At 36.2% G+C, this 26,047-nt stretch overlaps 1 protein-coding gene across 3 annotated transcripts in view; it reads left to right on the top strand.

Moving 5' to 3' along the window:
- The window catches only part of DMD (dystrophin), a 2,234,319-nt gene that overhangs the window by 512,445 nt on the left and 1,695,827 nt on the right, over window positions 1-26,047 (top strand). For all 3 annotated transcript variants that reach the window (XM_027096086.1, XM_027096084.1, XM_027096085.1), the window contains exon 7: window positions 882-1,000. In XM_027096086.1, the coding sequence (XP_026951887.1) occupies window positions 882-1,000 (119 nt within the window). The remainder of the gene's footprint in view (window positions 1-881; window positions 1,001-26,047) is intronic.

The following is a 26,047-nucleotide window of genomic DNA, read 5'->3' as shown; positions in this document are numbered from 1 at the left end:
TCAGTGAATTTTACTCCCTCAATAGCAAGGATTTGAGAAGGTTATGATGAAACATTTTACCAGATCACTCTGACAGCTCTGCTGAGAATAGATTAACAAGGGCAAGGGTGGGAATAGGGGAGCAGTTAGAAAACTAATGCACTGTTGTATGCAGGCTAAGATGGTGGTTTGGATTATGGTGCTAGCAGCGAGGATAGTGTGAAGTGGTCAAATTCTGGATATATTTCCAACTAAGTGTTGTATGAGAGTAAAAGAGTCATCAAAGTTGACACCAAGGTTTCTCTGCTGAGTACCTACAAGTTTGACCTTGTCATTGATTATTGAGAAAGGGAGAACTATAAGAGAGGTAGGTGAGTTGTGGTGGTACAATGCGGATGAGTATCAGAAGGTCAGTGTTGGATGCTTGAGTCTTGTGATGACTCTAAGTAGAGCTACTGAGTAAGCAGATGGATCTAGAGTCTGAAGTTCAGGGAAGAGGTCTGGGCTAGGCTTATAGAATTAGAAGATACCAGCAAATGGCTGGTATTCAAATCTATGAGACTGGATGAGATGAACATATTTTTGTTGCTTGGATAACATAGAATAATTTCTCCTTTGTTTTCTTCAGGATTTTCTGTTAAAATTGTGACTTGTCTAAATGAGAAATGTTATTGAGGAGTACCAAAGAGTAACACTCAACTCTTAAGGAATGTGGGCATGGGTTGTCAGTCAAATATCAGAACTGGGGACTTCCCTGGTGGTCCAGTGTTTAAGACTCTGTGCTTCCACGGCAGGGTGCATGTGTTCGATCCCTGGTCTGGGAACTACGAAAGAATTGAAGTGAATCTCATGAAACATTTTAAGTTGATTTATATTTGTCTTTATATTTGTGTGTGTTTCAGGCCAGACCTGTTTGATTGGAATAGTGTGGTTTGCCAGCAGTCAGCCACACAGCGACTGGAACATGCATTCAACATTGCCAAATATCATTTAGGCATAGAGAAACTACTGGATCCTGAAGGTTGGTGCATTTCTAAACTACCACTGTTTTTAGCATAGTTTAATGTTGATCATCTCAGGCTTAACATTTCCACAAAGTAACCACAAAATAGAAACTCTGCATTGTGTTTTTCTGTATTCCAAGTATATTTAAAATGTTCTGTTTTCCTGAAATACATTATGAACTGTCATACATGATTTTAGTTCTCAGAATACCAATATCTAAAACTAAAATGTAAAACTTTAGAAAAAAAATTCAAGCCTTTAGAATGTATATGCCTCACAGATGAAGTATACTGCATTTAGAGTATATTGACTCCAAATAATTATAAAAAGTTCATGTTTTGCTTATTCTACCAAGAGATTTGATAGACTAATCAGCTATAAATAATTAGCTACTCTTGCCAATTTCATTCATACACTTCATAAAAGGCAACATGGTTTACTGTTTAAATCAGGAAATCTATTCCTGGCGCTGATTTTGTTGTAATTTGTCACTCTGGGGGAAGTCCTCCATTGAATGGTTATTTGTTTTCTGCTTCTTTAGTTCACAGGCAGTACTGTATTTATATTTTTATAATATTACACTTAATTAAATTTCATCCTTATCTCTGGTGCTGCATAGTCATATCTTACAAACACATGGATTAGAGGGAAAATAATTCCTGACCTCTGCTTTTCTTCTAGCCCATGAGGCACTTTTTAAATTTGCCAACTTCTTTGGAATTGCAGACTATATTCTCAACTTTCTTGAGGCTTTACCACACTCTAAACCCAGAAGTTGGAGAGGCAGTGTCAGTGGGATTGATATGTGCAATATAGTACAAGCTGATATTTGGGTAGGGTTATATAATTCTTTTTTCTTTGGAATATTGAATCAATCCCAAATAAGGAGATCCTTGAGTATCCCAAATAAGGAGATCCTTGAGTGGTGGTCATAGGTCCCATCTGGAAAAGTTCTGAAATAACTCAGAGGATAGCCTTTTACTGGTGAATTTATCATCAACCAGAATCTAATCTAGTGTTATAGACCCAAAAACCTGATTACCTCATCTTATTGATAGAAGATCCATATGGTGGTGGTAGTGGTGGGGGAGTTAACTTTAAGCCAGATGAAAAAAAAATGATATAACAATCAAAATGGAAGCTCATTTATTTTAAATGAGATATTTAACAATCACAAGAACCAGAATACTCATATCTAATTGACCTCTATATTGCTCTTGATAAGCACATGGACTTGGGAAGGGAAAACTATAGCAATACAAATGTTTGTGAAGTTGGAATCAGATTAAGTTCATTAGAAATGTTTCTTCTCCTTTAGATAATGCATGACTCCTGTAACCTCTTATTATTGCTTCAGTAGATGGTCAGTGTCCTTCCTGCCCCAGTTTAGCTGGGAGCAGTTGTATCAATCATATTTCCTTGTTTTGAAGGATTGGGGGAGGGTTACCTCACTATTGACTCTTAGTACTGATTGATATATGTGTTTTTTCATACTCTAGTGAGGTAGAGAGGGCAGACATAATGAAAATATGACTCCAGCCCCTGAGGGTGAAAGCTATAGTGTATGAATCTGAAGGATAAGCCTGTTAATAGGTTTTTTGTTTTTCGTTAAATCCACATATGGTAGTCAGTTTCTGTTTGGGATATTCTTGTGTGTGCCTTATCCTTTCGTAAAATAGTAAGAGTACGTTTAAAATAGATCTTTTCCTTGCTAAGTGATAAAATGGCTTTTGATCTCTAAGTCCTCTTTTGAATCAATGAAGTAAGGGAACCTAGATAGGCATCCACATCACAGTCAGAAAATAGATTGATAAGCCTATAATCAGAAAAGGGCAGTTAAATAAATAATATATTTTATAGCATAAAATAGCCTGATACACCCAATTCCATATGTTCTCCTAAATGGAAAGTGTATGTTGAAATGCATGTCATATAGGCACACCATTGTAATATCTCAAACTTGATAATTCAAAGTCAACCAGGTACAGTATGAAATACAAGCTGATTAATAGAGATCAAACTACCACTTATGGTTTCATTTTGCCAGTAAACTCTTCGATCTGAAAACTTTTGCTATTTATGGACTCCCTTCCAAGAGCATTCTGTCTCCTAAACTGGTTTATTAAAGGTTTTTTGGCTTTCAGTAAGATAAGGATTCAGAATAAATCTTAAATTATATTTTTAAGTGTCTATCAGTTCCTGCCAGTGTGTTAGGGAAATACTCAAATATGCATTTAAAAATTATTGCTCAGTATTTTTCAAGAGACGATATCAGTGATAATTGAAAGAAAAAAAAATAACCAGATCATAAGGATTTTTATTTACTGATTAGTTAGTCGCAAAACACAGAATAGCATCTCTTAGAATCTAAGGCTTAGAACAGGCTATTCAGTGTATCTAACAGGCGAGACTCAACGGACTTCTTGCATGTCCTGTATAGTAATTACCTTTCAGAAGTTCATATTTTTATTTAACCAATTATTGGTTCTTTAGCTTATACATGACGATGTCAGCTATTCCCCAAAGCAGTTTTCGTTTCATATCTAATATGCCCCTTAGGAGGCTAATGAAACATTTAGCTTTATATTTGGGGAGATTTTTATTATTGGGGGCATTGAAGTTATATTTGGCTTAAAAAATACCTGCCCAAAAATGTTTTTAGAATTTTAAACATATGCTTTATTGATTGGGTTGATTTATAAATTAAAAAGTCATTGAAATATAATTTGGAGCTTTTCATATCTTGCATATATCGACTTTGGTATGCTTTGTTTGGCCTTAATTGGTGTTTTGAGGCCTGAGGTTTGATTTTAAGTGGAATTGCCTTTTAAAATGAGTAGCAATAGGCATTAGCATAAGTAATTTCAGGAGCTGTTTCTGGTGTGTTTAAATGTTAACATATGCAAAAACAAGTACTAGTAGGGTAAAATTTAATAATTTATGCATCTTTATGCTTATAGATATAAAAGGTTTATCTCCTTCAAAACATATCCTATTGTGAATCATTCAATTCACTCTCTCTCCTGATTTCCCTGTAAGACACGCACAGTAGTGCATTGTGGGTTTCACGTGCATTGTTTGCTTCCCTGAGTTTCAAACAAGTTGGTTTGTTTGCAAATCCACACAATACTTTATGCATTAAGAGAATGCTTTGTCAGCTTTTCCTTGTGAATAACAAAGTGTAGATGTTCTAAAAGTAATAAAAAAATTGGAGATAAAAATTTGTGCCGGTTCTAGATGACTTTTGACTGTAGTAAGTCATTTCCATTTGTGATGGGCAAGATGATGTGCACATCATCTGTGGCTTACCAGGGTAACTTTAGAATGAAAAATGAATGATGAGAGTCAAATTTGATGAACACTAGGGCTTTCAAGAAATATTTGTAACCTCAAAATGACATTCACAAGCCAATTAGTTTGGTTTTAATCCACTTCATTTTAACAGCATGAGGATGGTGACACAGATTCTATTTTCTGCCTGGCTAATCCCTGCATCACTCTTCAGTTGTTTTTATTTTATTTTTTTAAATTAATTAATTTATGGCTGCCTTGGGTCTTCGTTGCGGTGCACTGGCTTCTCATTGTGGTGGCTTCTCTTTGTTGCGGAGCATGGGCTCTAGGCGCATTGGCTTCAGTAGTTGCAGCACCCGGGCTCAGTAGTTGTGGCTCATCGGCTCTAGAGTGCAGGCTCAGTAGTTGTGGCGCACGGGCCTAGTTGCTCCGCGGCATCTGGGACCTTCCCGGACCGGGGCTCGAACCTGTGTCCCTTGCATTGGCAGGCAGATTCTTAACCACTGCGCCACCAGGGGAGTCCTTCAGTTGCTTTTAGAGTCTACTTTTCCACGAATTAGCTCTACCTTTTGGAAAGTTTTACTCGTGAATAAATGGTCTCTGACTTCACTTTGCATGCATGCAGCTGATTAGTCTTTAAAAAAGTATTCAAGAGAAAATATATTGCTTTTACTATAAAAGAGGAGAAAGTCCTTAAGGCCTCTTTTTGGGTTTGATATCGTTTGAGCAAGTGGCGTTTTTGTTTCTAACAGCTTTGTTCTGTTCATCGCATTTTGATACCATTAACAACAAGAAATGGTAATAAGTAGTTTACACTAAGTTAAAATGGAAAGAGTAAAACCATACCAACTCAGAAGGGTGTTGTTAAAATAAATAACTCGAACTTTTTATGGACAGGCACACTCATTTCATATCATTTAGATTGTTTTTTTTCTAGAACCCATTGTGGAATATCTTTGTTTTCAGAGAATTTAATGAGGTTGGAATATACTGGTGTTCCTCATGTGTATAACATTTCAACTAGAGGTTATTATTGTAAATATCTCACACTCTTTAGAGCCAAACTCTCTGCAGTGCAGAGTATTCTATTTTCCATATATTAAAAAAGTATTTTAATAGTACATATATTAAAATGGCCATTGCCTTTTTGATGACAAAGTAACAAAATATATGTTCCTTTGTACTGTTTTGTTGATGTATATCATTATCTCTGACAGAGTGTCTTTAGAGATAATACACATTGTAATTATCTAAAACTAAATCCTGAGTTTCTTGGAAGAACAGTTCTTAGTCTACTTACTCTACTACAGAAAATAGAAAGTATCATCAACTGCTTATACAGATATGATAATAGCAGAATAATGTTCCTATTATGTCAGCAGGAGACCACTTTTTCCAGCATTTCTTTTAAAAGATATTAAAATTTGATCATTAAAACCAAATTATATCATTTAATAGTGTTAAATGTAATAATGAAAATATTTCTTTAATTTTGAACATCAGTGGATTGCAGTTGAAATGAGCAAATTAGAGATGCCATTATTGTATTAGCAAAGGAATGGACTACATTAGTAGATTTAGTGTTGCCATCTCATTTGCTTAATGTATATTCAACACAACCTTTTAGCAAAGGAATTTGGGAAATACTGTGTTAAATACTTTAAATATATACTTCTATTAGCATTGCTTAGAACAGAGACTAGCAATGATACATAATGAGGCTTTAGAAAAACTGATGGCCAGTGTAGAAGTCCAGAGAAATGTGATTAACATATTTCTAGTCTGCATATCATTAGAGTAAGGGTACTTATTAGAATATCCTTGACTATTTTTAGGTTTTTATCTTGAACCTTCCTCTTTTTACACACCTTTTTTTCTATGGGCAGACACATTGCACAACTAGCTTTGACTGTCCACTGCCACTTTAACATACTTGAATGCATTTGAGTTAAAGATGACTTTAGCCGATGACTTTGAGGCATCCTCAGATTTATCATTGCTACTATAGGAGAAAAATCTTTAAGGGGCAGTGAGGCAGTACTTTGTAATACATAGCAAAATAAATAAATGAAAACTTTCTATGTGGGTAAAAAGGTTACCAATAATAGTATACAAATATTAGCATAAAAATGAGGATAAAGATACTATATCGGGCTTCCCTGGTGGCGCAGTGGTTGAGAGTCCGCCTGCCGATGCAGGGGACACGGGTTCGAGCCCCGGCCCGGGAAGATCCCACATGCCGCGGAGCGGCTGGGCCCGTGGGCCATGGCCGCTGAGCCTGCGTGTCCGGAGCCTGCGCGTCCGGAGCCTGCGCTCCGCAACGGGAGAGGCCACAACAGTGAGAGGCCCATGTACTGCAAAAAAAAAAAAAAAAAAAAAAAAAAAAGATACTATATCAATATTGTGATAGAGATGATTATACTAACATTAAGATATTACTGTTGTGATCTCCTGTTTCCTGATGGAGAATTTTCAGATTGCTTATTGAAACAAATTTAAAAAGTTAATACATTAATATATAGTTTCCAGTAGCCTGAAAAGGTAACAAAGGCACATGAGACAGAGAGAGAGAGAAGGAGGGGGGAGAGAAAGAGAGAATGACTTTCACATCTCTTTTTGATATCCTATTTTCTACCTTATTCTTAGTTCAGATAACATAGAAAATGAATATTTTTCAGGACAGTTTGAGCCAATCACTAATGAATTGAAGTGATTTTTGTTCTGCTGATCCATTTCGGTTGTTTGGATGACAGAAATAATTGAATGTAACTGTCCCAAATTCACCCGTTTAGACAATAAAGAGACCTCCAGACATTAAAAATGATATCTGCGTGTGTAGTACATGGCCTGAATTTACCCTTTATACCATAATTTGGTATTTTCTCATCATCTTTATGTTCTTTTATAATTTATCCAATTTTGCTCTTATAGAAAACAGTCAGCCAATTTATATTTTTTATTTCTGTTAGGAGTTTATTTGTTAAAATAAGAGGAGTATTATTCATTGTTACAGTTAAGTAATATAGTTTCTCACTTGATTGTAGAATGTATTTTATTTTTGATTTTTTTGCCTGCATTGAGTCTTCGTTGCTGTGTGCGGGCTTTCTCTAGTTGCAGCGAGCAGGGGCTACTCTTCGTCGCGGTGTATGGTTTTCTCATTGCTGTGGCTTCTCTTGTTGCAGAGCATGGGCTGTAGGCGTGTGGGCTTCAGTAGTTGCAGTACGGGGGCACAGTAGTTGCAGCTTGAAGGCCATGGAGCATGAAGGCTTCGGTAGTTGCAGCACGTGGGCTCAGTAGTTGTGGCACACGGGCTTAGTTGCTCTGCGGCATGTGGGATCTTCCCGGACCAGGGGTTGAACCTGTGTCCCCTGCATCGGCAGGCGGATTCTTAACTACTGCGCCACTGGGGAAGTCCTGATTGTGGAATTTAAATAATGAAATATAGTCTAATCATGTGATTTAAGATTTGCATAGTGGATGAGGTTCTATACCAAATATATTCAGAAGCATTTTGAGTGTAATCCTTGCCTAGGTAACTGGGAATCTCTTTTTAATTACTTTACTGGGATGGTTTTTACAACTGTTTTTTATTTAAGTTGGGGAAGTATAATATCCTAGGCCTATGCAGTCAGGAGAAATAATATTGAATGACAGGCCATCTATAAATTGTTTAAACAGTTGGGAAATACATCCACCATGTTCCAGTGCTGAATGACATATAATACATATCTTGTGGATGGTGTCCCCAGGTATCATCACTAGGAGTCCATTAGACTGTTAAGGAAATATATTAGAAAAAATATGTGTTGCTCCTCTGTTACGATTTTAATAAAACTCATATCTTAAGTAATACATGAGATATTAGCAACTATGAGTAATTAAAGTGTTTTGTAGTTGATATTTGTGTTTCTTGTTTATCATGGGAGGGTGTAGACTTACTAAGAGCATTTTGCCAAAACAGAACACTGTAATTTGCCTTCTCACTTGTTCCTTGTGGTTCAGCACATGCTGTAATGAGAGAGTACGGCATGCAGGAGGCTTTCTGTGCTTCGTGTCTGGGTACTGAGGAGAGTTCCTACTTTTTTTTTTTTTTTTTTTTAATCCTCAAATGTGCAGAACTAAAAGGGAATTCTCCTTTTCAGCCTATTTTAATTTGTGCTGCCTATTGGTTTTGTTCTTATCCTTCATGGAGTGTTGAAGGTCTCTTTGTAGATGATGGTGAAATGTTGAGTGTTTAGAATATCCTAGACATAGCTACCTGAATAAACGTCCTCTATTAATCTAGAACACTAGAAGATAATTTAGAAAAATCTCTCAAAAGCTTTCTAAGACAACAGAACTGGGGTCTGAATATTTGCGGTGTGGAACCCCTGCCCTGTCTTACTGTGTAAGTGAAAGAAGTGTGTTTTCTTCAGCGATTCCCTATTGCAAAATATGGGACAGAAAATAGTTTTACTGGTATCACTCTATTTAGTAACATCTTGATGTCACCAGTGACCTCATAGTCTTCAATAGTGTCATTTAGGTAAAAGTTCCAGTGTATTGTTTTCTTGGCCTTCTGTTTTAAAGGTTAAACTAAACCTTCCCAATTTAAGTGTAAGTTTAGGACGTTGTTTTCCAGGCTTCCTCAGATTGTTACTGTTGGCAGAATTCCACATTACCTTGTAGAACAGGGTTCCCATGTAATGCAATGGTAATGAATGAGAGAAATCTTCAGAACATAAAATATAAAGACAGCAGCCAAAACACTGTCAATCTAGAATTGGCCACCATGGAAAGCAGTCACCCAGTTTTTCTTTAATTCAGAGACATTTGTTCCAGTGGAGGCTGGGCAGTGTTTGGAGGATCCAGGGGAAGCAGGAGGCTGCAGTGAGCCTCCTAAGGCAGAGGCTTTCCCTTTTGCCACCTTCAGGATTTTTTGTTCACTATTGTAACCAGATAGTTATTGTGTTTTAAAATATAAAGGAAGAAGACTGAAACTGTAAATACTTTGTAAACATAATCATTTGTACTTGAATAGTAGGGTTTTAAAGGGCACTGATATCCCACCAAACAAAAGGTATAGTAAATTGACCTTTTTATAAAAAAAACATTTTGAATATTTAAACAGTTATGGAAAATGAAAATAAAATGGCATAGTTTGGAAATTTCTTTGAGGTTTTAATAAAGTCAATGATGGTATTTGAAAGTAAAGCATATGTTGCTTATAGCTGGGACATTTTTGTTCATTTCACAGTCTTCAAAATGGAATTAATTGTGTTTGATTAAAAAAATAGGATATATCACAGAACTTGCAAATGGATATTTGAAAACCTTCAAACTGAGTGCTGGGAAAAAAGGTATCAGGTTGGTACATATGTTTTCCAATTAAATAATTTCTCTCTATAAAAATGCATGGGCCATTTAACAGCTAGAATATGAAATATAAGGTGAAAATATATTAATTTACAGTAGTATTTGGATAAAATAGTAATGAACTAGAGTCTTGGTTGATGCCATTTCTTAATACAGGATAATTTAATTCTCATAAAAATGGGATTTAATTCTTATGAAAGGGACCAGAGACTTTATAGTAGTCTTGTGATTATACTTAAAAATAATAAAGTACACTCTTAGATTTATTGGCTTATGGCAAACTTGTGGGGTTAGTGGGTCATATGCTATCTACTTGAGAAATGAGGAAACTGTAACAGCTATTAAGTGCTTGGGGATGTTATGTATTATTAAAATTTAATAAGATGGTTGAAATCTACTGTTTTTACTTTTTAGAAATAATCAGTTGTTCTGCAGTATGGTTCTTGTGAGATTTTAAAAAATATTGCTGAGTAAACTTTTACCTCAAATCAAAACACAGTTTTCCCCTAAAAATATTTTTCTAATTTATCACCAGTGATGTAAATTCAAATATGCAAAGCTCTTTTTGGTAAAATGTAACTAAAATTTAAGTAGGACAACCATGTTTTAGGAACCTCACATTTCTTTTATACAATAATTCTAGGGCAGTTTATCCTATTTTATAGATGGAAAACCTGAGGCTTAGAGAGCTTTACTAAAACCAAGATCACACAGCCAATAGAAAGATGAGCAGGAATCGAATTCAGCTTTACCTCTCCTCAGAGTCCATGTTCTTTCCAACTGGACTGCCCAGTAAAATCACCTGGGGAGATTTATGAAAACATTGGGGTTGGAGCAGATATTCTGATTTTATTGGTCTGAGATGGGGCCCTGACACCAGCAATTTCTAAAAGCTCGTCAGGTGAGACTATCATACAGCGAAGGTAAAAGTAGCTGCAATAGAACATTTGTTTCCTTAGGTATGTCTTTTTAGAGGTTAAAACCCAGAATCTGTTGTCCCATGTTTTTTTTTAAGACGTCTAGCATTTTCTTCCTCAAGAGGTGACTAAGCCTGCTGTTCAAATCTTCAATTACTGGAGCATTGCTTATTGCTAACAGTCCTACCGTTAATGAGAAATGGTTTATCCACCAGATAAAATAGAAATAGACCAGCTGTCACATAAGACTGGCTACCAAAAACATTCTCTTTTAGGATTAAGGGACTTGCCTTATCTGCTGTCCGCACAGCTCTCTCTCTCTCCATCCCTTCTTCTGTTTATTACTTCACGGACGTGATAGAATGACGCTCTCACGCACACAGTGATTCCACCAAAGCGTTGTCCAGGACAACCTGTGTGCAGAGGTGGTCCCTGGCTCTTTGTCCTTTTATTTATTTTTCCTTTTTTCTCTTCCTCTCTCACTTTGATCCTAACTAGTATCGCTGTGCCCTGTCATCAGGGGTTTGATGATCCGTTTTTCAGCCAGTAAAAATATCTTTCATTGGCATAGCTGATAAAGCCTCTTATTCCAGAGGAATTTTCAATAATAACAAAGGGATAATAAAAGTAAAGAAAAAAAATTAAAATGGCAGTAAAATAATTTTTTCACAGTACAAGTTTGTGATCCTATAAATCCATTTAAAAGAAGCAAACTGCTTTAGTTAACTTCATGATCTCCGATATTAATGCCAGAAATAGGTTGGCTTTAATCACAAGCTGTTTATCTAGGATTATTTTGCTAAACAGTCTGTGTTTCAGCTGGATATATGACTTTTAGTGACAGGATATAACAATCATTGGAGCCTGCAATATCACTGTAGCTGCAAGGGGATCAAATTGGCAATTATACTCACAGATGCAGTAGAATGTAATCTAATACTACATTTACTTAGCTGTGTAGAAGGATACAAAGCATGAGAGATGCTGGCATGGAATCTTTATGTCATTGGGTGGCCCAGAAACACCCAAAATACACACATTTGCCCCTTATCCACATGGGGAAAGAGCCAGGGTCAGTGTGGGCCACTTGACACAAAGAAGTTCTAGCCACGATTTCCCACCAATATTTAATACCATTCTAGTAACAGAAGATAAAGGCCTGCTTATCGATTCACAGCCCCTCCTCCACTAGCCTAAGAGCAGTTCTAGTTAGCAAACAAAAGACGTACAACTTTCCCAGTTATCTCAACTCCATAGTTCTAGGAAAACAAAATTCTCTGGTCATTCTTCTAGGCAAGCTTAGGCCTGATTTAACCTTTTATTCATAGAGCCAACTAGCCTTGGGTTGAAATCCAGTTTTTGCCATTAATTAGTTATATGGCGCTGGGAAACTTTCTGAGCCTCAGTTTTGCTCATGTGCAAAGTTGAATCAATAATATCTACCTCATACAGTTACTGCAAGGATTAAGTTAAATAATGCCTGTTAAGTATTTAGCCTGTAATACGCATTCAGAAATAGTAGCTAAAACATATGTCAGGTGCCTGGAATATTGCGGAAATTAAACGTTGCTTCCCTTTCTATTCCTGTAAATTATCTTAATTAGAGAGAGCTGATCTTCCTAATTATTTTGCCTTCCTCCAGAATAAAGGCAACTCTCCCCAAATTAAATAATTACCCATTTAAAATCTTACTGTTTTTCCTGTGACCTTCCCACCCATTCCAGTTTCCAGATCTGAGGGATTTTGATGGTTCACAGCTGCGTTTCTGGGTGGTAGTCCTTGATATCCTTGAGCTCCAGAATATAATCTAACACTTCACAGCAAACTTGAACTATAGGTTGAATTCATCAGTGGCGACGTTACACACACACATACACACACACGCACACGTACACGTGCACACAGACTCAGTTACACTGAAGATGTTCAACAAGTCTCCTGAAGACTAGTTCATAATTATAATACGATTTTCCTGTAATTGTCACAGTATTTGCAAGATGCTGATGAGCACACTTGCGAAAATATAGTTTTTCTTCTGCAGCCGTAACTTTTTATTTAACGATTTGTGGTGGTTGAACTGGTTCCCAAGAATCTCAGAAAAACTCTTGTTTTCTGAAACCCGGAGTAGCATTTGTACAGGAATGTTGATGTGCTCTGGTGTAATACTGTCCGAACATTTGTAAGTGCTGGGCACAGTAGTTAACATTTTATAAGTATAATTTTATTTTATTCTCATGACAACCCCAGGAAGTAGACACTATTATTATGGCCATTTACAACTGAAGAGTGTAAGTAACTTGCCTATATCACTCAGCTTAGTGAATTGGAGTTGAGATTCCCTGCTTGTAACTACTACAGAAAATAATTGTAATGCAGAATATTTCTGTCCTCCTCCTTGATTTTTTTCTTTGCATTGATTAAGAAGTTGCTCTCGGGGCTTCCCTGGTGGCGCAGCGGTTGAGAGTCCGCCTGCTGATGCAGGGGACACGGGTTCGTGCCCTGGTCCGGGGAAGATCCCACATGCCGCGGAGCCTGCGTGTCCGGAGCCTGTGCTCCGCAACGGGAGAGGCCACAGCAGTGAGAGGCCCGCGTACTGCCAAAAAAAAAAAAAAAAAAGAAGTTGCTCTCTTTGTTACAGAGCTAATTGACTTTCTTTTTAAATGGAGGGACATCAATCAGTTGATTCCAAATGTGCTGGAAATAAATGTAAAAGTCATACAAACAGGAGTCCAGACCAAGAGAGATACTGGATTCTGTCTCTATACTATGATATCTTCCTTAGAGAATACTTAAATAATTAATCAAAGTGGAAGGATGTTTACACATCTTGCAAGTTTGGGGTCGTATCCAAGGCACACTAAAGTTATCAAAGCGAAACACTAACCAATTATGAATATATTCCCTTCTACTCTCTCTCGTTAACTCTAGATGGCAAAAGCATCGCTTAAGGTATGCCAAAACGTCTGTCTCAGATATTTCCTCATCAACTTGTGATGTAAACATCTCTTATCTACTCTCTAAAATATGGATTGGCAAAAAAAGGGGGAGACAGAGACAGGGAGAGAGAATCTTAAGAAGGACTAAGTAAAAATGTACATTTTACCTAGGCTTGAATATCTAAGTTTCTCTGTATGGCGCAGTTCTTTGTGTGGATTTATTATTGGAGCCAGTTGAAAACTTGGGTCTGTATAGAATCAGCTGGACAAGTGAACACCTTGCAAAAGTGTTTTAAAAATCGTTTCATTAATGTTCTATTGGTAGAGGTGCTATAGGTTAAAGCATTTAAAGTGAAATTAATATGCATATATGCCTGAGGAAGAGGAGTGGCTCTTTTGAGATCTCTTGGGAACTGTTTTATTTAAAATTAATACTATTCAATAGGCAAGAGTACGTGGTGAAGCCCTTGATAAATGTACCTCATATCACCTAAAACATAATAGTAGACCATGATATTGGTGTAGTTGTTGTTAACCGAAGGGAGTCTGAGCATATATTGGCAGGAAGTGGGGAAAGAATAGCCTAGAACAATAAGAATCATTGAGTACTTGGGTATTTGGAGAACCTTGGTGCAGGAACCAGGTTTGGAAAGGCTAAAAATAAGGACAAATCTCACCCAGTTCAAAATATAACAAATATAAAAATGAATAAGATGTAAGCTCCTGGATAAAAATTAAATAATTTATATGTAATTTTCTCTGCACTGTTGTATCTCCTATTTTTCCTCCACCAAAACATAAAAGAACTGCATGTGAAAAATAAGAAAAAAAAGTATAAAATATAGAGTATTAAGGAAGTAGGAGATAAATTAAGCTTTACATTTTCATTACACAAGTAAATCTGATGGTTTGAAATATTAGTTGCAATGAAAAGCTGCTCAACATCACTAATTATTAGAGGAATGCAAATCAAAACTACAATGAGGTATCACCTCACACTGGTTAGAAGGGGCATCATCAGAAAATCTACAGACAACAAATGCTGGAGAGGGTGTTGAGAAAAGGGAACCCTCTTGTACTGTTGGTGGGAATGTAAATAGTTACAGCCACGTTGGAGAACAGTATGGAGGTTCCTTAAAAATCTAAAAATAGAATTACCATAAGATCCAGCAGTCCCACTACTGGGCATATACCCAGATAAAACCATAATTCAAAAAGAGACATGCACCCCAGTGTTCATTGCAGCACTATTTACAATAGCCAGGTCATGGAAGCAACCTAAATGCCCATCGACAGACGAATGGATAAAGAAGATGTGGTACATATATGCAATAGAATATTATTCAACCATAAAAGGAACAAAATTGGGTCATTTGTAGAGATGTGGGTGGACCTAGAGACTGTCATACAGAGTGAAGTAAGTCAGAAAGAGAAAAACAAATGTCGTATATTAACCCATGTATGTGGAACCTAGAAAAATGGTACAGATGGATCAGTTTGCAAGGCAGAAATAGAGACACAGATGTAGAGAACAAACATATGCACAGCAAGGGGGAAAGCAGCAGGGGGTGGTGTGTGTGGTGGTGGTGGGATGAATTGGGAGATTGAGATGGACTTATAATACACTAATATGTATAAAATAGATAACTAATAAGAAGCTGCTGTATAAAAAATAAATAAGATAAAATTAAAAAAATAAGATATCACCTCACCTGTTAGAATGGCTGTTATTGAAAGGATGAGATAACAAGTGCTTGTGAGAATGTGGAGAAACGGGAACCCTTGGGCACTGCTGGTGGGAATGTAAATTGGTACAGCCGCTATGGAAAAGAGTATGGAGGTTTCTCAAAAAATTGAAAACAACTACTGCCTGATCCAGCAATTCTATATCTGGGTATATATCTGAAGGAAACTAAAGAGATTTCTGTACCCCTATGTTCATTGCAGCATTATTTACAATAGCCAAGATATGGAAACAACCTAAGTGTCCCTTGATGGATGAATGGTTAAAGAAAATGTGGTATATGTATACACCGGAATGTTAGTCATAAAAAAGAAGAAAATTTTGCCATTTGCAACAACATGGATGGAACTTGAGGGCATTATGCTAAGTGAAGTAAGTCAGACAGAGAAGGACAGATACTGTATGATCTCTCTTTGTGGAATCTAAAAAATACTTAAGCTCATAGAAGCAGAGAACAGGCAACAGAAGTGGTTGCCAGAGGTGGGGCATAGGGTTGGAGGTGGGGAAATAGGTGAAAGTAGTCAAAGGGTACAAACTTCCAGTTATAAGATGAATAAGTTCTGGGGATGTAGTGTAAATCATGGTGCCTATAGTTAACAATATTGCATTGCATATTTGAAAGTTGCCAAGAGAGTAGATTTTTAAAATTTCTCACTACGGAAAAAAAGAAAATATTGAAACTATGTGAAGTAATGGATGTGTTAACTAAACTTATCGTGGCAATCATTTTGTAATATATACACATATAAAATCACTGTGTTGTACATCTTAGACTTACACAGTGCTTTATGTCAATTATAATTCTGTAAAGCTGAGGGAAGAGACAGTGTTCTAGCAAAATAAAACATGGAGGTAGGATGTACAGTGACCAGTGTGAGACGGACACTTCAGGTTGGGTAATGAAGGAAAATGAGTTTCAAACAAAACAGTCAACCAACACAATAAACAAAGTTCCCATCGGAAAGCTGGTTGGAGTTTCATTAAAATGTATATTTATCTGGAAAGGTTGATATAAAATCTTTGTACATAACAATATGTTGTGTCTTTCCATTTAGAAAGGATTTGTGTGTACATCCTCCAGTAAAATTAAACGGTCTCCTTTACATATTGATCTCAAAACAAAAAAACAAAAAAAAAATATTAGTTGCAGTGAGATTTCAGTAATATATGACATAAGTTTTCTATTAAATGATATTATCTGTGTATTCGTAGTAAGTGGAAACATATATTTTAAGGAAAAAAAAATATTGCAAAAGGAAAAACTGATAACTCCTCCATTCTTCTTCACCTTAATCTTAATATGTACTGGTGAGTCAAATGGCAGTCAAAGGTAGCCAGCGCTTGAAGGAATGCTTTCATTTGTTTAAAGTAATCTTTTCTGAAATTGATCAGGAGGCACCGAATAACCATAATAATTCTGAGAACTTTAATCTTACAGAAGAAATGGAAACTTTTGAAATTAGAATTTACTGTCAGAACTTAAACACTTGCTACTTATATAAGCCAATTCCAGCATTATTACAGAGCAATATTATTTTACCTAATATGTGTCTTTTACTGTGTTGAATGCATATAGATTAACCTAAAAATAAAAAAGAATGATTTTGTAATGCTCAGTGTTGGGCAGGTAGCGAGATAGACTTGGATTTTTTTTTTCTCCAGTGAGTGGATATACCCGCACCACTAATAAACTAGAGATTTTGGAGCTTCTCCTTCTATTTCTGACCTTGTAGTTTGTCTCAGACACTAAAAACCCTTTTAAAATTTATTTGCCTCAGGGTCATTATTTTATCAAGTAGAAATTCATTTTAATTCATCACTTATTGATTAACAACTTTATGTAAGGAAGAGTTCTATATACCCCAGATGCATAAAAAAAAAAAAAAGGTATAGAATCTTCCAAGGAACTGACAATTCAGTATGAGCCAACAAGCAAGTACATGGGTAACTATTATACATGACAGAATGTGACCTCATCCACACAAATTAAGTAACATGTAGTAGAATATTTTTAAAAATATGAAACATGTTTGGAAACAGCATCCCCTTCTAATAAATGTTTATGTCCAATGAAAATGTGGATGCGTTATAATCTTTCAGGTGGAGTATTAAAGTAAAATCCACTGGATCTTTACAGTTGTCCTTGCTCGGCTTCCTTAATTTTATTCACTGGACTTAAATACATCAATCTGTAAATAGTGAAGGTGATTTTAGAGGAGGAACCTAACCTGCTGTTCTGTTTCCTTATTTCTTTCAAAGTCCATTGATTTATTAAATAATAAAGTCCTTTACCATTTTGAATAAGATTTGGTAGATATTGTTTTCTCTTGAATATGTGTGATTTCTAATACTGGATTTTTTCTCGCATGTTTAAAGCTGTTCTTTAGGACTGATGCATCAGCTCACGTTGGCAAAAGTCGTAAATCCACATGTGTGCACATGCATGTACACACACATAGACACTCATAGGTTTGAGCAGGGTGTTTTTAAAAGCTAAACCTAGTGCAGTGAATCACCTCCAACATGAGAAAAAGCTCTTTAAACTATTTTAAGTCAACATGAACGAGAGAAATTGGCCTGTGATACACCTTGGGTTCTTAACCTTTTTGGGAGCTATGGAAGAACTACTTCTCAATAAAGATAACATATATTGACAATAAAATATATAAGGGAGGACATCTACTTATAAAACTTAGCAAACGATGTAGTAGGAACAGTTGTTTTATTAGCCTTCTGCTCTTTAATGACTGAGACCATCCTGGGGCTATTTAAAAGATGATTTAATTTGTCTTCTAAACACATGGATGAGTTCAGGGTGTTTCTTTTTTTCCCTTGAACTGACCATGTCTGCATTGACATTAAAGGCATGGATCAGGAATCTTTGTAATAATAAATCAGTCTTTTAAATTACTTGAGGTTGGTAATTTAAACAGCTTTAAACATGGATAAAATGAAGTATTATAAGTATTTGTAGTAAAATATTCCATCAACTTGTTGCCTCAACATTAAAGGTTGTTTCATATGTAATTTTAATGTGAACTGTATTTGAGTATAAACTGTATCTGCAGTTTTTATGCAATATCTATATCATTATCTTCTTCATGAAAATTATCATTTGAACAAATATCTTCATAGCGATAGCCTCTTCCAGTTTCCCCTAGACCAGTAAATGGTGCCATCATCTATTCGCTCAGTTGCTCAGAGCAAAACCTGCAAATCATCCTTTCACCAATCCCTGTTATCCCTAAATTTCAATCCATCATGATGCCTCGTGGGTTATACTTTCAGAATAGATCACTAAGTCTTTGGTACCTCTCCCTCTTTACAGTCACCACCCCGGGTCAAAAAGTTTTCATCTCTTTCCTCGACCACAGGAAGAGTTTGCTAACTGCAGGCTCTGCTTCCATTCTGGCTCTACCTTCAATACCTTTTGTGCACAGCATCCAGAATGATATTACACAGTTCAAGGCCTTAGCATTTGCTCTCCCAACTGTTTGGATGCTCTTCTTTCACACTGCATTTCACACCTGAGTAAACTGAGCCCCAGAAAGATTATGTGCTTTGTTTAACCAGCATCAGGATAGCATGTTTCTGTGGTCTTAGGTACATGTTAAATTGTTCTTAGTCTCTTGTTTTAAATCTGTCCTTATGTTATTTCCTATTATGCACACTGCATTTGAGATCAGCTGTTTTCTTTGATATTCTAGTGGTTTCTAATCATAATATCTAATGGTTATGTGAAAAAAGAAATATTTTCCATTAATAACTGTTAATGGAGAGCATAGCCTGTGAAATTATCTGTCTTGTATTTCATCTACCTTAGAAAATGGTCGTTTTCATAATTTTTATTGGAATATGTTCAAAATTGGTTTTTATTCTTCACAAATTACCATGTTGCTATTTAATATTTAACTGAAGCCAGGATTAGGGAAACGACATAATAACTTCCTTTCTTATCTGGGAGCCCAGATGAATATTGAGAGTATTAAAATATTAATTAAGGTATCTGCTATCCTCTGAGGAGAATGTCATATATTTGTGGAATAAAGACAAAACAGAGCAAACATATCTAATTTTATTTCTCTCAAGTGTGGTTTAGATTAACTTTACCCATACCTTAAAAGTTTTAGCTGGATGCTCCTCCCTCTACTTAAGCTAGTTTGATCTCTGAGGTAAGAGATGTAAAGGGAGCTGTACTGCCTTATTTTCTGTGTGTGTGTGAGTGTGTGTGTTTATATGCATTCATGGGGAGATCTTCTCGATGCACAGGGAGAGAGAATAAGAGAAACAAGGCAGGTACGGGCCAGAAATCTGATTACGCAATAGAGGACTGACACAGTCCAAAGCACTAGGCAGGCAAGGAGACTACTGGGATAGGTAGGAGCAAGTTGGTAATGCAATTTACTTTATTCATTTACTCACATAATGAATACTTATTTAGTGCCTACAATGGTCCATTTATATTTGAGTTAGATAAAAGGATGTAAGAATAAGACATCACTGCATTAGAGTATGATATGCAAGGTCCAATGATTTGTCTTCAAAATATGTTCAGTTGATGTTTTTTTAAGTTTAATATTGTTTAGTACAATATTAACAGAGTAAACAGTACTATTGGTCTTTCTCATATTTAACTTTAATTGTATCAGTGATGTGCAATGCAATAGAAAACACCTCAACTCTCCAGGAAGAATTAATTTTGACTTATATTCCAGGGGAGATTGTTCTTACTGTAGTACTGCTGGCTTATCACAATACGGTTGGTAGTTCTAGGCTTGTCCAGTCATCTAATAGATGGTGACTTAGGACTCATTCTTGTTCACAGCTGAACTCTTAAGGGCCTAAAAGAGTGCCTGCTTTTTAGTAAGTGCACAGTAAATGTTTGTTGAAACCATGGGTTTTAGATTAGTAGATTAGTGATAGAGGGAAGGCTAGTAATATATCCAAAGATCAAGTCAGGATTTTTTTGGCCGTGCCATGCAGGACCAGGTATCGAACCGGTGCCCCCTGCAGTGGGAGCGTGGAGTCTTGACCACTGGACCACCAGGGAAGTCCCTCATGTCAGGATTTTAAAGTTCTAAGTAGGATTGATCTTATAAGCTATCATCAGGCTAATAGGTTAAATTCACTTTATTACTAATTAATACAAGGAACTAATAATATTAAGAAGCAACTAAATGGTCAGCATCCCATGTTGGAATTGTTGTTTGGGTTCCACCTCATATTTTCCTTCTTATTGGCTATTTTATTGTCTGTTTAGGCTGGAAAAGGTCTTCCTGATTATCTTCATTTAAAGAAAAGAATACTGGTGAAGGTGATTTTTAAAATTATGAAGTATGTTAAATTGTAGACCTTAGGTTTGATTGTAGACCTTAGGTTTATAAGAAATGTGTAAAATAATTTATCCCCAAGCTAAGTGATAATCATACACAGTATGGTGCAACAGGCTATTTTAAAGTATCAAACTTTATCTAAAAATAAATAATAGCACATCATATCAAAGGGATTGAATGGTTCTGTTGGGCAGAAGAATGTTAGATTGTAGTTGGGATTTCCATATGTGGTAGAAGAATTGATAGAGATAGAGAAGAGAGACAGAATATGTGGCTGTAGTACTCTCTATGTGGATCATATTTTATAAAAAATCATTTTGACACTTTCCATGGTACAGATTGACTGTTCCAATTGGAAACATGAAACACATTTTGTCTCAGTGGGTTTTGTTATTACTGTATATACATAAACAATACATACTGCTCTGCTTTTTAGGTTAATGCATGCACTATGAGGATTTATCACGATTTATATGGAAAATTATGTGGTGCTTATAAAGGAGAAGGTATATTACAAGTGATTTCTTAGGTAAAAATAAAAGTGATGACATATTTAAACTGAAATACAAATTGGGAGGTATCATTATAATTTAAATATTTTCTCAAAACTATTTTTGAATGGGAGAAAAATAATCTATAAAATATGTGAAGAATTTTATTTCAAAAAGTAAATTTAAAAAAAATGTCTGAACTCTCATGCTAAAAAAAGTACTTGAACATGCAGATAATTTGTTAAGCTTTTTAAAAATCCCTTGAAAAGGAAGTGTTCAACAAAGAATTCTTTGATGCAGTTATCAAAAAATCTTCATGAAAAAAAGTGAGAGCAGGTGAATATAAATATTATGTGTCACTGTGTCTGAGCAGTATTTTTCATGGTTCCCAGCCAGTAGTGATTCCCTTGTATGGAGTTAAATCAGTAATAAAAGAGGAGGAATAGGATGACTTTCATTTGAAACTCAATTTCTTGTTATTTTGTGAGCTACTGTGCCACCTATCAGTGGAATAATAAAATAATTCACACATAACCAATTGGCTTAAAATAGCCATTTTCATTCAGTAAAATGTACTACATTAGCCATTTCACAAAAATAATTAGTGTCTATAAAGATATTGAATGTTTGGGGATGCCAGAACAGAATTATATCATGGACCAAGTGAAAACTGGTACTATGACTTTTATTTTTAGGTCTATAGGTTTAAACCTCCTCTGTTAGGTAGAATAATGGCTCCCCAAAGATATCCACATCATAATCCCTGGAAACTATAAATATGTATGTTACATGGCAACAAAGAATTAAGATTGCATATGAAATTAAAGTTGTTAATTAGCTGACTTTAAAATAGGCAGAATGGGCTTCCCTGGTGGCGCAGCGGTTGAGAATCCGCCTGCCAATGCAGGGGACACAGGTTCGAGCCTTGGTCTGGGAAGATCCCACATGCCGCGGAGCAACTAGACCCGTGAACCACAGCTACTGAGCCTGTGCGTCTGGAGCCTGTGCTCCGCAACAAGAGAGGCCGCGACAGTGAGAGGCCCGCGCACCGTGATGAAGAGTGGCCCCCGCTCGCCACAACTAGAGAAAGCCCTCGCACAGAAACGAAGACCCAACACAGCCAAAAAATAAATAAGTAAATAAAATTAAAAAAAAAAAAATAGGCAGATTTTCCTGGGTTAGCTGAGGGGATCCTATAGCCACATGGATACTAAAAAAGAGACACAGAGGAGTAGGTCAGAGTGATGCGATTTGAGAAAGACAGTACCTTCTGTTGCTAGCTTTGGAGATGGAGGAAGAGGACCGTGAGCCACAGGTTACAGGAAGCAGGCCTCTAAAAACTGGAAAAAGCAAGGAAACTGATTGTCCCCTAGAGCCTGCAAAGAGGAACATAGCCCTGCTGACACTTGACTTTAGCCTAATGAAACCCATGTGAGACTGACCTACTTAACTGTAAGATAATTTGTGTTGTTGTAATCCATTAAGTTTGAGGGAATTTATTACAGCAGCAGTTGAAAATTAATAAAGCTTCCATAGGGTTTTCTGCTATCCAAATCTTGGTTTAACCGGTCTGTTGAACTGTAGCTTTGGGGCCCGCTGAACCCCCCTCAGTGGGAGTAGTCCAGCAGTGCTCATCTCTGCAGGACTTAAATCACAGGAGGTACCAAGAAACTTCTCCTCTCACCCTAGATCAAAATCCTTATCTTTTTTGCCAGAACTTATTATTTTGAAGGATGGTTGACCGTGGGAATTCTTACTGTCTTTGGGGGAAACTATTCTGCAACTCTGAGCTGGCAGTGTCACATGATAATCATATCATCACGCAATAATCACTGTATCCCTTATACTCTGGATTATTCAATTTTTATTCACAGTATCAGCTACAAAGTCTTTGTTGCACTACATCAAGCCTAGGTCTCCTTCATAGTCTCTTTTCCAGTAATGATTGGATGTATACCTCCTTCCAGAATTCTCACTGGGCTTCTTGTACGGGCACACCTTGCTTTTCGCTTCATTGTGCTTCGCAGGTAATTGCATTTTTTTACAGATTGATGGTCTGTGGCAACTCTGCTTCAAGCAAATCTATTGTCTCCATTTTTCCAACAGCATTTGCTCACTTTGTATCTCTCTGTCACATTTTGGTAATTCTTGCAATATTTTGAACTTCTTTATTTCATTTGTTAGGTTGATCTGTGATTGATGATCTTTGAGGTTACTATTGTAATTGTTTTGACTTTTTTTAGGTATAAAGTATTTTTTAATTAAGGTATGTACATTTTTTAAACATAATGCTATTGCACACTTAACAGACTACAGTATAGTGTAAACATAACTTTTATATGTACTGGGAAACCAAAACATTCATGTGACTCACTTTATAGTGATACTCACTTTATTGCGGTAGTCTGGAACCAAACACACAATATCGCCGAGGCATGCTTGTACACAGGTGTGTACATATACATGTGTGTGTAGTTATGTGCATGAACACACACACACACACACACACACACACACACACACACACCCTCAACACCCTCAACACCCAAATTTGAGCAACAGTAGGCACAGGGCATAAGGATGTCTAATTCCATACTGGAAAAAAAGCCTTTCTAAAATAAAGCTAATCTTCAGAAAGTAGCTGCTCCCATCCTTGTAATAGATCTTTACATGAGTATGTGAAACAGTTTGGCTCTTTGGGGAAGCATCTGAAATTTCCCCTTTGCAAAAAAGTGTCTTTGCTTTGCACTTGCATATCCAAATCCTGATTGGAAAGGAAGGTGAAGCTTTACCCAATGAAAAGCATAATCTGTCCTAAAGTTTAAAATATATGCATTTCTTTTGGATAGCTGCTTTGCTCAAGTCCTCAATTCAGAGTTATTACTTATTGTAATCTCCTCATCTAAAGGAAGCATCATTTCCCCCAAATGAATGAAAGAGTAATGAGATTAACAAGAAGAATAAGAACAGATGAAAAAGTATATTTAATTCTTACCATAAACAATCTTAAAGGGTCCTCTTTATTTGAGAGTAAGTTTTCTCAGATTTCCACATTTACTTAAAGTGTGTTTTGATAAAATAATAACCATTAATATTGAGTGTTTACAACACATTAGTCACTGTCCTAATTATTTTAAATGCATCTTCCCATTGATTCCTCAGCTTGGTAGGATTTTTTTCCCTAAAAAGAAAAAAATAAATCAGTCTTAACAGCTAGGAACTCCCTGTTCAGTCCCCAGTGCTGGCTGTAAGATTCTGACCTGGATAAATTAATGGTGGTGCAAAATAAAAGTGACCTAGAAATCTAGCTAATCTTATCAGCATTCATTTTTAATTGAGAAAGTCTAATTACTCAGATAATTGCGGGGCTTGTTGCTTACTTTTAATTACTGTAAAAATAAAAAAAGAAATTTTTGCTGCTGTATATGCCTCATGCCCTATAAAACTGGATATACATTTTTATGACCCATTTAGCTTTATTCACTTTATCAGTGAATAAAATGCAATATAATGTGTTTCTAACTTCATACTATTTTTGTCTGACTTTTTATAACCGTAAAACATTGGCTACATGCACAAGCATACTTTTTGGCTGGACGAGTTTATTTACTTTGTTTAGATAATTAAGCATTTCAGAAGATCAGTGGTGTAGCTTTGAGGTTTCATAAATAGGAAAGCTTGGGGAACAGTCCCTCACTGTACTTGAAACAATTTATTCTGCATTAATCAGTACACTACCTCAAAGAACTCCTCTGAAAGAATAAATCCAGATTAACTTAAAACGTGCTTGGAATTAGTGTTTTAGTGTAAATTACTGTAGACTTAAACAGCTTGAAAGGAGAAGTTGTGTCTTATGAATTTCTCTTGGGGCATAGTCTCATGACTGGCCTGAAGGGGTACTCAGTACATGTTGATTATATTATTAAGTTATTTTAATAACTTATTTTAGCAAAATGGAGTAGAAAACTATTTTTCTGTCACAGTCCTGGAGCCCTTGCCTACTAGCAGGCCATGTCTCCTGCTCTGGAATTTCAAACATCCTTAATCTTTACATATCTCTTTCTGATGGCCACTTTATCTTTTTTTTATCTTTTTTTTTTTTTTTTTAACATCTTTATTGGGGTATAATTGCTTTACAATGTTCTGTTAGTTTCTGCTGTATAACAAAGTGAATCAGCTATACGCGTGTGTGTGTGTGTATATATATATATATCCCCAAACCCCTCCCTCTTGTGTCTCCCTCCCACCCTCCCTATTCCACCCCTCTAGATGGTCACAAAACACCGAGCTGATCTCCCTGTGCGATGCAGCTGCTTCCCACTAGCTATCTATTTTACATTTGGTAGTGTATATACGTCAATGCCACTCTCTCACTTTGTCTCAGCTTCCCCTTCCCCTTCCCTGTATCTTCAAATCCATTCTCTACGTCTGCGTCTTTATTCCTGTCCTGCCCCTAGGTTCTTCAGAACTAGTTTTTTTCTTTTCTTTTTTTACATTATATATATATATGTGTTAGCATATGGTATTTGTTTTTCTCTTTCTGACTTACTTCACTCTGTATGACAGACTCTAGGTCCATCCACCTCACTACAAATAACTCAATTTCATTTATTTTATGGCTGAGTAATATTCCATTGTATATATGTGCCACATCTTCTTTATCCATTCATCTGTCGAGGGACACTTAGGTTGCTTCCATGCCCTGGCTATTGTAAATAGTGCTGCAGTGAACATTGTGGTCCATGACTCTTTTTGAATTATGGTTTTCTCAGGGTATATGCCCAGTAGTGGCATTGCTGGGTCATATGGTAGTTCTATTTTAATTTTTTAAGGAACCTCCAAACTGTTCTCCATACTGGCTGTATCAATTTACATTCACACCAACAGTGCAAGAGCGTGCCCTTTTCTCCACACCCTCTCCAGCATTTATTGTTTGTAGATTTTTTGATGATGGCCATTCTGACTGGTGTGAGATGATATCTCATTGTAGTTTTGA

This window comes from Aethalodelphis obliquidens, unplaced genomic scaffold (assembly GCF_003676395.1).
Source record: "Aethalodelphis obliquidens isolate GAN/ISIS:26980383/991018 unplaced genomic scaffold, ASM367639v1 scaffold98, whole genome shotgun sequence".
Classification (NCBI taxonomy): Eukaryota; Metazoa; Chordata; class Mammalia; order Artiodactyla; family Delphinidae; genus Aethalodelphis; species Aethalodelphis obliquidens.
Note: the sequence above shows the minus strand (reverse complement) of the source record. Positions and strands in the feature narration are given on the sequence as shown.